Raw genomic sequence first — 10,947 nt, 5'->3', positions numbered from 1 at the left:
TGTGTGTTAATAAGCATGCATTATATTCATCATTATGTTCTAATAAGTCTTGTAGATAAATGCCTAAAGGAAAGTATGCCAAGCATTCTTACAATTTAAGTTAACTACAAAGAGAGCAAAAGCAACTCATGAGACAAGCCTTCCAGCCTTTATAGCATTGAGATGTATGTGTGTTATTGTAATTTTGCCTTACTTGATCAGTGCAACTGTGCTGGCAAACAATCAACTACCTTCAAACCAGCACAAAACATATCATAATGGAGTAAGTAAAGCTTAAATCCAAGGTGCAGAAGAGACACGACTCAGCTATTTAAAGTCTGCAGATTTCATTCGATTAATGCAAGTAGGACAGAACAGAACAGAAGGACAGTCTGAGGCATTTAAAATGGAGATAAACAAAACCTTCCTTAGTCCAAAGACAGGCAACATCTACCAAAAAACTTTGGTTAAAATGATTGAAACCAAGACTTCAGAAACTTAACTGGCCCCAGATAAGCACACAGGGAAGCTGCAACACCAGCCAAGTCCAAGTTCAAGAATGGGTAAACAAAATAGATGACAATGCAAACTCAGCACTCGGGCAGAGAAAGAAAGAGATACGTAGACAGAAGAAGTTGTAAGGACAGAGACACGGAGAAAGCCAACGACCAAAAGAAAGGCACACACTGCATTTACCATGCTGAAGTCTTGCCAGCGTACAAACCTCAAGAGAGATGTTGCAGGAAAGGTTAACTCCCCTGCGGAATTCAAATATCACCGACATGATGGAGAAAGATTCACACAAGCAATGCATGTTTACATTTTACACGCACAAAAAGAAACATTTAGCCAACCTTCAATCCCACTGGGTGCCCCTATCTGACATTCCACCAAAGTATGAAATCACTTGGAGATAATAGTGCAGGATAACAAGAGGATTTATTGGGATAAAACCACTCAGCATGGTATAATGGGACAAAGCCCAGCACTCATTTGTGAAATATTGTGGTGGGTGGGTGACAGGGGTGGAGGATAAAAGGTTACCAAGATATGGGACGATAGCAAAATCATCAATGATCCCAAAACTTTATTTATTCATTTGGGGTTGGGGGTGATGGTGAGGGTTAGGGTTAACAGAGTAATGCATTATGTTTTTAATCAAACTGAGTGCACACAAAAATGCTGACCATATAGTCTAACCTCTTGGTCAGGGAAAGCAAGGATGTGTGTGTGTGTGTGTGTGTGTGTGTGTGTGTGTGTGTGTGTGTGTGTAGGTGTGTGTGTAGGTGTGTGTGTGTGTGTGTGTGTCTTTGTCTGTGTCTGTGTGTAAGAGAGAGAGAAAGAGTATAAGTTATAAAGTAAAAAAAGGAGCAGACAAATGAGGTGGAGCAGCGGAACATGGGAATAATACAGCATTGTGAAACTTTCTGCGAGTAGAAAAAAAAAAGCCTTGAAGTAATACGACCATGCTTACAAAGGCTTTATATGAAGGTGACCTCCACTCATTTGAGCAACAGTAATTGTCAAAGAAATGAAACAATGAATACAACACAAGGTAAAATGCTCCATATTACGTACGCTTATAGACTGGATCATTGATGATCAGCACTGGAGATGACTAGACTAGACTAGCTAAGGGCCTTCCCATTCAACAAGGAAGTATGTGGTTTGCTACATATTTTCCACTTAGTGTAAATTGACACGTATGAGAAACTATAACACCCAATTGCAACTGAGGATCACCACTCCTAGTAAACCTATTGAAATCAAAGCAAATTGCATATCATGCCCATTTCAAAACAAAACAAGAGATGCACCCTCCTTTCCATAGATATTCACAAATTTAAAGACATCAAGATTGCATTATATTTTTCCCCAAATTAAAATTTCACTTTAGGAAAGAGGAAAAGAAATAGCGCGATGGTGATCTGTACTTGACCATATTGACTCCACGGCTGCATCAACCTTGATTTTTGTCTGCTTGTTCTATTTGGTCCCAAAAATGAATCAGGCTAGGACAGGGAAATACAAAATTTCAAAAATGTCACAGCTAAAAAAGTACTAACTAATGTTTGCTCTTGAGGATTAATTTACCACCACCGTTTCCAAAGCAAAAAAAAAAAAAAAAAATAGCTAGTGCTAGTAATCATCATTAAAAAAAAAATTAAAAACCATCATGTAAAAGCATTGATCAGCTCTTTCAAGATTTTCTTTTTTGAAAATAATTTGTTGATACATCTAGAGTGACCTGCTTTATTCTGCAATTTTCAAGACAATTGGTTGAAATAATGCAAGAAAAAAAGAGAAGAAAAAAACATGGAACAGATGAAACTGTGCTGAAAAGAATAAAATTGTCTTATGCCACTTGTAGGTTTTATATATAGGTATTTTGACAGTAATACATACTGAGTGCGACCTCTTAGATAAGCATTTTGTGCAACTGCATCCAATTTGCTAAATGCCCAATGGATCTGAACGCCTTTTTATCGCCCTCCAGTGGACTGAATCCACACTGCTACTTTGGGGGGAGTCAGAAATTAGATGCACAAATTCAAAGAGTGACTTCCAATCATGTTTTCACTCCTTCTCAATTACTGTTTATTAGCCTACATCAGCAATACCCGTTTAGATAATTGAAATTGCAGTGTGGCTCAGTGATTTGGTATATCATGTCACATCATCCACTTCAAAAGCAGCAGCATTCACCAGTTCTGGCATTGCATTTTCTGTGTATTTTAACCTTCACATTACATCCAACTAGGACCAGTAATGTAGTGGCAAATGAAAACTGTGCACTATCATGTCCAGCAGGTGAAGATCGTAGGACAAAGTATCTATAGAGAGAAAAGGCAAAAATATATATTTTACTTAAATGAATTTGGAACTAATTTGAAAATAATAAGGAGCTGAACTGAGTTAAAATGTTATTGCCCTCCACTACATTCCTGTCTAGCACTCTATTGGTTCAGTAGCTATTCCTCCATCTCCAGCAGCATTAATGATGGCTGGCCACAGCTTCAACATGCCATTTTAACAAGACACCACATACACGGCCTGTCAATAGTGCTCCACACACAGGTTCCCGTGGCATCAACCCTTTCATCATTTGATTGAAGAGTTTGTTTTTATTAAGAAGGCTATACCAGACGCATAATCACTATACATTGATTTAACATTACCTTTACAATTAAATTCTTCACTGAAATTACAGAATAAATATATGCACATTTTTCTTCAAATCTTTGTGAGAGAGAAAACATTAAAAGTGCTTCCTACAAAGCCGTTAGTGGGTGACAATGGGGAATCCAGAAGCAATGGAAGGGGTGGGGGAGGGTGGGGTGGGGGGTGGGGGTTCAACAAAGTGCGTGGAAATATCCAGAAAACCTTGAGCGTTGTCTTATAATAATATTCACAAATGTTTTACCATCCGTACGTCGGCGCATCCTTTTTACGAGAAGCACCCTGATATAGACAGAAGTCCTCAGTGATAGTAATAACCATATTAATAAGATATAAAAATTAAATAGAACACTGAACTGTAAATGCGTTGCAGTATCTCTGTTCATAATGTGACGTGATAGTTCTGAGTAAATCTCCTCGCTTCCTGCACTGAAGCGAGTGCATGCAGCAAACTGCAGTTCATTTTGATATATGTATTTTTTCTCTCTTTCAATCATTTCCTACAAACTTTATGTGCACGGCCTCCGGGTGTTTGTACATCCTAGTCAAGGGTAAAAGAGACAGAAAGAAAACCCCCAAGTCAGGGAGACGTCCAGCTCCCGTGCGTCTTGCACATCATGGTAACTCCATAAAAAGGGGTTTTAGTGACAGATGTATTCAGGATGTTTTGTATGTTTTATTCCCCGGTGCGCCTCTCATTCCTCTTTTGCTCTGTCTTGGGCATATAGAGATATTTATATATTATAAAAATAACGGCTGTTGACATTGCTGGCTACTCTGAAAAAAAGGCACTTCATTGAAATATCTGAGAATGGCCTCTCCTCCAAAGTGATTTGGGGGGAAACTTTGTTGTAATTGTAATATAATATTTTATTTTATATCATGCTGCTTTTTCAAGTTTATTTTTTTTTGATATTGGTTTTGGGTGGTTTTGTTCTGAGGGTGGCAAAGTGAATGTGTTGATTTTGTGTTTTGTTTTGTTTTTTCTCCATGGGCTAGAGATGTTAAAACCGATAAGATTTTTCCAAGACTTCGAGGTAATCCGGCTTGGTTTGAAGTTTGGCCCTTAACTCGAGGTAATCGCTTTGGGACGGGTCGGGGTAGCAGCCTTTCCCCGCCGTGAAAAGCAATGTCTCCTTCAGCCGTGCATCCTGCTGCAAATCGGGGTACTGCATGCCTGGTGGGTGCGCATGCGCCACATGCATGTCCTTTAGTTTGGGCACTGTCCCATACAAACAGTCTACAAAGCCCACTGTAGGCGTGGGCCTCTGACTGTCAATCACTGTAGGGCAGAGCCCTCCATTCTCATGAAATCCTGCCATGTCAGCCGTTGTGTGGTTGACTGTGACGATGGTGTTGAGTTGAGAGTTGGAGACAGCCAGGGTCCACTCTCTCTCTTTCTCTAACAAGGTTCTGTAGTTACTGTTGCTACTGCTGCCATTGTCTTTCTTGTCTGAAAACTGCGCTCTGTCCTCCTCTGCAATCTCCCCCTCTCTAGGCTTATAGATGGGGTTATTACACATCTGAGTCACAGGGTGGGGGATGTAATCATAAACGTGACCATGGGCATGTGTGTGACTAGTGTGAGTGTGTGTGTGCATACTGGGAGTCGGTTTCTCTGGTGTGCCAGCATTAGCGGCACTACTCTGCCTCGGTGGGTCCTCGAAAATCCTGCATTGCATTTGGATCCCCGTCAGATCGACCTCAGATCGTTTCCTGAAGGGCAGCTTCTTCCTGCGACGAAGAACAAAGGCAAAAAGCCCGGCAGCCACAAACACAGCAGAGATGAAGAGGATGAGTAGGCTGAGAATGAGGACAGACAGTGGGACAGCCCCTCTCCCACCTGCCTCCCCCATTTCAGAGCTCCCAGTGGTGAGGTCATCCCCTCCAGGCAGAGCCGGTGAAGGGCCTGAAGAGTACTTGAGCTCAGGACAGATGACCTCAACCTCCAGGGAACGCAGGTCCTTCCCAAAAGCAAATTCGGGTGTCTTGCAGATGACATCTCCAACCACAATGACGGAGGAGAGTTTTTCCAGCCACTGTTTGAGGGGGATGATATCGCAGGAGCAGTCCCAGGGGTTCTGATGGAGATCAATCTGGACAATGGAGGTCAGATGCTCCAGAACGCCATGCACAGGAAGGGAAAGGAAATAATTGTTGCGGAGGTTGAGGCGTGCAAGGTTGGTGCCAGCAAAGGCGTCAGTGGGGAGGGAGCGTAGCAGATTGTCATTGAGGAAAACCAGCTGGAGATTTGGCATTAGGGAGAAGGAGTTAGGTTGTATCTCACGTATAACATTATACTCAAAGTAAAGATAACTCAACATCTGAAGCCCCCTAAACATCCCAGGGGTGAGTCGCTCAATGTCATTCCCATTAAGATATAAACTTTTCAAGTTTGGAAGGTTAATAAAAGCGCCCTCCTGGACGTAGGATATCCGATTATTCCCTAAATGCAATAAATCCAGACTTGAGAAGTTCCAGAAATCAGAACGGTAGATTTTCTGTATTAGGTTCCCACTGAGATACAATTTCTTGGCATTGAGGGGCCGAGGCAGGAGCTCAGAGATGTTGTGAAAGCCTTTCTCTTTACAGTTCACTGTTAGCCCCAGGTCATTGATGTGAAGGTTGCAAGTACATCCAGCTGGACAAATTATTGGTATGGGAGGTCTTGTTTGGTAGCCAGCAATGGGGGGCTGGTTCATGCCTGGGTAGATGCTACGAGGGGTTGGGGGGTTCTTTGTTGGCCGAGGTCGTTTGGTAGGCTTGACAGCTCCTGCCTTGTTTTCCACAGAAGAGGCGGTGTTGTGAAAGGAAGAGAGCATGGAGGAAGGTTTTGTAGGCCATGTGTTCTCATTGCTGAAAGGGACCCGGGGAATTCCCAGCTTGGCCTCAATCTCTGCATCTGAGAGCAGCGGACAGAGCTCACTGCGCTTGATTTCCCGTAAGTCTTTCCCATGCAAGTGGAATGGGTACTCACATGTGATCTCACCGACCAGAGCTGTATAAGGGATCCTCTCCAACCACGTTTTTAACTGGACAATCTCACACACACAGTTCCAGGGGTTCTCCTCCAGCTGGATTTCCATTAAGCTCCTCCCAACGTATTCCAGCGTGCCCTTATACGGCAGAGTCTTTAGTCTGTTTCCCCTCAGGTCCAGATGTGTGAGTGACACAGACCGGAAAAGATAATTTGGGAGCACGGGAATCAGATTGTCATTTAGTATGAGCACTCTCAATTTGTGAAGGTGCCTGAATGCACCACTTTCAATCCGTTTGATAACATTGTAGTCCGCCTGGAGATACTCTAAACTCTCCAACCCCAAAAAAGTGTCATTCCGGAAAACTTCTAGTTTGTTTTCATGTAGGAACAGCCTTTTGAGTATTCCTAAGCCATTGAATGCTCCAGCGTGGATATCTTGCAAGGCATTGTTACCCAGATTAATGGATATGGCATTGTTGAGATGGAGGAAGCTGTTGAAGTAAAGCTTCCGCATGGAGTTCCTCTGTAGATTGAGCTTGAAGGGCCGACTCCATATCTGGGAGATCTGGCTGACATTTGTAAATCCTTTACTGTCACAGTGGACGTGGAAGATGCCCTCTTTGACCTCGCAGTAGCAGGGCTCGAAGCAGGGCTCGTCGATCTCCTCCGAGTCCTCTAGTAGTGGGATCGGGGTGGTCCATCCTAAGGCTATGGTGCTCAGCAAGGTAACCCACAGCATCCTCGCTGACACCGAGGGGATGAAGTCTCGGCTCCAGGGACAGAGCCACTTCACAGCACTGCAACACAGAACACAGGGAGGGAGAATGGGAGGGAATGGAGAATGGGAATGCACACACAAGTACACACACACACACACACACACACACACACACACACACACACACACCCTCACAAAGTGAAGTTTGAGGTGAGAGACAGACGCAGGGGAGAGAGAGGAAGGGTGCGTTAGTTTCAGTAGAATGGGAGTTTTGAAATGAATACCAATGGATAATAGAATGACAGTGTAGATGTTGCAAAATTTCTGGGTATCTCACACTAAATATAAAGCCAGCACTCTTGGATGTGGTCATATGATACCCAGCAACACAAACAAGTCTCCACACTCAGACAGTTAACGTCAGTATATAGGGGGAATTGCAATTTATTATACTGCAGATATGCCGGTAAGGTCGCAATAAATCACTTCAGAGATGCTTATCGCCATGAATAAACGAAGGCAACAGCAGGTGGGTGAGGATAGTGGTGAGGAGACACCGTCCCCCCGGCTGTGTTTATTACATAACAGGGACCTCAGTCCCTCTTTCGGTAAATGAGAGTCCACAAAAGCGCGGTCGAAATTAGAGAAGGTGCATCGAAGGTCTAACGCAGAGAAAGGACGGGGAAATAGGTGTCAGCCTTGGTGGCCATTAGTAGGACGAGATGAGGACTGTTGAGGGACGTGCCGAATACCCATCTCGTTAAAATTCATCCTTTATTTTCGTCTATAGCGCACGGAAAGCTGATTAAAATCTGAGCAGTGCCACAGAGGTTACGGAAAATCAAGCTGAATTTACCAGTGTAAAGATGTCAAAAACATGTCAAAAATAGGAAGAAAAAATGGAAAATAGTCCAATAAGTCCAATGATTCCGACGTGCAGAAAACAGCAGAGCCCCAGCTTTTTGCCCTCAGTGTTTTGAAGGGTTAAATGTCCGACGTATAAACCAAACGAATACGGAAAACCGTCAGCTTATTCATCGTAATTGAAACTGTCATTTGACAGAAATACAGTCACTTCAACTTCCTCTGGCTTTCCCAATCGGTGGTGTCGTTGGAATTTTAGTGGAGCAATGGTACAGGTGAAAAGCGCAGTGGACGAAGCAGCTGCTCCGAGAAACTCAGTTATGAGGCTGTGTTTTAGCAGATCCAGCGTAAGTAAGCCAAGTAAATAATATCATATATAAAAACAGGACGAATGGAAATAATAATAATAATAATAATAATAATAATAATAATAATAATAAAAGTCTGTGAAATTTCGCTTTGATTAAAAATACAGGGCTGATCGAATATTCCGTTCAGTATTTCCATGGTGTTACTGTAAGTGGAAAAAAGTCACGCACACACCCACACACACACACTCACATGCACACAGCCTCTGAATATCTTTTCTGTAGGCTGTGACTTCTCTTACACACGCACACGCACGCACAGCTCTGTCCGCTCAAGCGAGGGTGCTGAAAATCCAGAGGAGATGCGCTGGGACCGTCTGCCGGAGCAGAGCCGCTGTCCATGGTGCTGAAACCAGAAGCCCAGCCACAGGAGACGAGGAAATGAGGAAAAGAGGGAAAATAGATTGTAATCTCCCAAAAAAACAAAAACAAAAACGTGACAATAAAGCAGGGGAGAAAGAAGGACTTCTTGAATAGGATCTCCTTAATGCAAAATTCACGGTTCTCATTTCCCTCTCCGTGCGTAATCCTTCAGGATTTATTGATTCCGCTTCCATGATAGCGATCAAAAAGCGCGGATGCGATGTCAGAAAAAACCTAATGACATTTAAAGCAATTAAAAATAAGAAGTGCCATGATACAGTCCCTTGGGGTGTATCAGATCGGGTGCTATACGTACTTAGTTTAGTGGGATTCCAACTTCACATATCCTCCCGCGGTGTGTTCTGTTGTCGCCCGGTGCGTCCCGCTCACCGTCCGATGCCGGGCTGTGAGGAAGAGAACAAGAAATGGGGGTGATCGAGCCGTTAGAGGAACAGGGGGGGAGCAGAGAGATGGAAAGAGAGAGAGAGAGAGAGAGAGAGAGAGAGAGAGAGAGAGAGAGAGAGAGAGAGAGGGCATTGAGGAGGGAAAGAGGAAGAGATGCGCATGTGAATGAGCCACGGATTCAAAACCAAGCTGGGGAGATTCTCCACAGCCTCGTACGTACATGAATTAAAAGTACTGCTCGTCGCGAGTGACAATTTCAATACGACCTATCAAGAAATGGCAACCTGGGATTTATATCAAACTAAGTTAACAAGAAACGATGACATCGTACAAGCGCCAGTCTAACCAAAACCGGTCAACAAATTCCTCTCTCGTTTATTGATATTTCCCCCAAAATAACCTTGCTGTCAACGGAGCAGTGACAGCAGAGCACTTGCTGAAATACATGCCAAGCATAATGCAGCAGCCTTTCGTCATGATATTGGCAGGAAAACGGCGAATAAAGAACAAACGGCTATTGATCAGCCCACTGGATCGCTACGATCCGTTATCCTCGATGTATGGAGAGCGCTTGTAGACCTGCTTTTTGAAGTCCGTGGCTATGCAGACACCAATAGGCGTATGAACACACAAGCATGCACATACATATCTGCATAAGATCCCCCTCATGATACACCCCAGCACAGCCAAACATAGCTGAAAGCACTCACCTTAGTTTCGCACTGCAATTGGAAAGCATCGGGAAAAATGACCACTAGTGTAATTCTTGTTAGATCTCTCTCGCTCGTTCTCTCTTTCTTTCCCTCTCTCCCTCTCTCTCTCGCTCTCTTCTCTCTCTCTCTTCTTCTTCTCGCACCCTCTCTCACTCAGAGGCTGAGGCAAAAGAGAGGAGAGAGGAGAAATAAAGACGTGATGGGAATGCAATCTCCCCCACTCTTGCTCTCCGGTGACTCTGACTCTCTCCCCTTCTTTCTCGTCTCCTTTTTTTCCCCCCTAAGCAGTTTGCTTAAAATGCAAGCCCTCGACTTGTGCCCGTCCGCTTCCTCTTCCTCCCCTCTCCTCCTCCTCCTCCTCCTTCTCCGCCGCCGTCGCCGCCCCCCGGGCGAGCGCTCAACAGCAGTGTAGCCGGGTGAGAGTGTTCTCCTCTCGGTTTCAGGACCTTGTCTCTGTCCGGCGCAGCAATAGCACGAGTCTGTGTATCATATCGACAGCTGGGTCAGCTGCTGCTTTTTTTTTTTTCTTCTTTTTTTCCCTTCTCCTAGTCTTTCTTTCTTTCCCCGGGTCCGTTTCCCTGTCGTGCGTCAGAGGAGTGAAGGACTGAGCCGGGGAGGTGGAGGGGTGGGGGGAGCGAAGGGGTGAGAGACGCAGTGGAGAGAGATCTGGCGGTGGGAGAAAGAGGAGGAGGGGAGGAAAAGAGTGATGGGGACGGTTGCGCTATAGTTCTGGATGCTGTCGAGAGGAGGAGAGGAAACGAACTGAAGAGAGGAGAGAGTGAGGAGAGCTCTGGCTTTCGCGGCGGGGACACGCGTAAGGAAAAAAAAAAAAAAAAAGCAGTGAGGGAGCGCGCCTTGCGGGGTGGGTGAGACTGGCAGACCTGTGGATGACAGTCAGGACGCAAGACGACTCCCTCTCTGCACGATCCTCGTTTTTTTTTTTTTTTTCTTTTGAAATTATTGAGATATATCTAATAATGATCACAGCAGTGCTAAGTTGTTCTACCGAGGGTCATTTTCTCAGCTGCAGCTCCGCGAGCAAAACGTGGAGTTGGCAGCCGTCGCTCTGCCAGTGCCTCTCCTCTCTGCTGTGGAGACAGAGAGGGTGGCCGCTGCTATCTACAGCAAGCGGGGGAGAGGCAGGGAAATACGGAGCGCTTCGTCGTTTCTCTCCGTTTGCGTGCCTTCCCCCGCCTCGCCTCCAGCGGGCAACACAAGCCCGTGTTGTGAGCGGCAAGCCAGCGCACGACTTAGACACCATCACGATTCCCAGCTCTTGGAGCTCTGCGCGGAGGGGGCTGATTGCAGTGGAAAGTTGACATCCCCCTACAGTGTCTCTGGTTAAAACAGAGAACCTGAAATTTTGTTGTTATTATT

The 10,947-nt window shown here is 44.8% G+C and overlaps 1 protein-coding gene across 1 annotated transcript; it reads right to left on the bottom strand.

Moving 5' to 3' along the window:
* Positions 1–899: 899 nt before the first annotated feature.
* slitrk3a (SLIT and NTRK-like family, member 3a) lies at positions 900–10,706 on the bottom strand. The gene is made up of 3 exons (XM_076734567.1): positions 9,568–10,706; positions 8,769–8,856; positions 900–6,936 (listed from the first exon to the last, which is right to left on the bottom strand). Exon 3 carries the CDS (start codon positions 6,876–6,878, stop codon positions 4,164–4,166), a length of 2,715 nt encoding a protein of 904 aa, XP_076590682.1. The 5' UTR covers positions 6,879–6,936; positions 8,769–8,856; positions 9,568–10,706; the 3' UTR covers positions 900–4,163.
* Positions 10,707–10,947: the final 241 nt, after the last annotated feature.

This window comes from Chaetodon auriga, chromosome 7 (assembly GCF_051107435.1).
Source record: "Chaetodon auriga isolate fChaAug3 chromosome 7, fChaAug3.hap1, whole genome shotgun sequence".
Lineage (NCBI taxonomy): Eukaryota > Metazoa > Chordata > Actinopteri > Chaetodontiformes > Chaetodontidae > Chaetodon > Chaetodon auriga.
Note: the sequence above shows the minus strand (reverse complement) of the source record. Positions and strands in the feature narration are given on the sequence as shown.

Excerpts from the sequence above, each read along its gene's own strand:
- slitrk3a (XM_076734567.1), bottom strand. The coding sequence starts at position 6,878 with ATGCTGTGGGTTACCTTGCTGAGCACCATAGCCTTAGGATGGACCACC.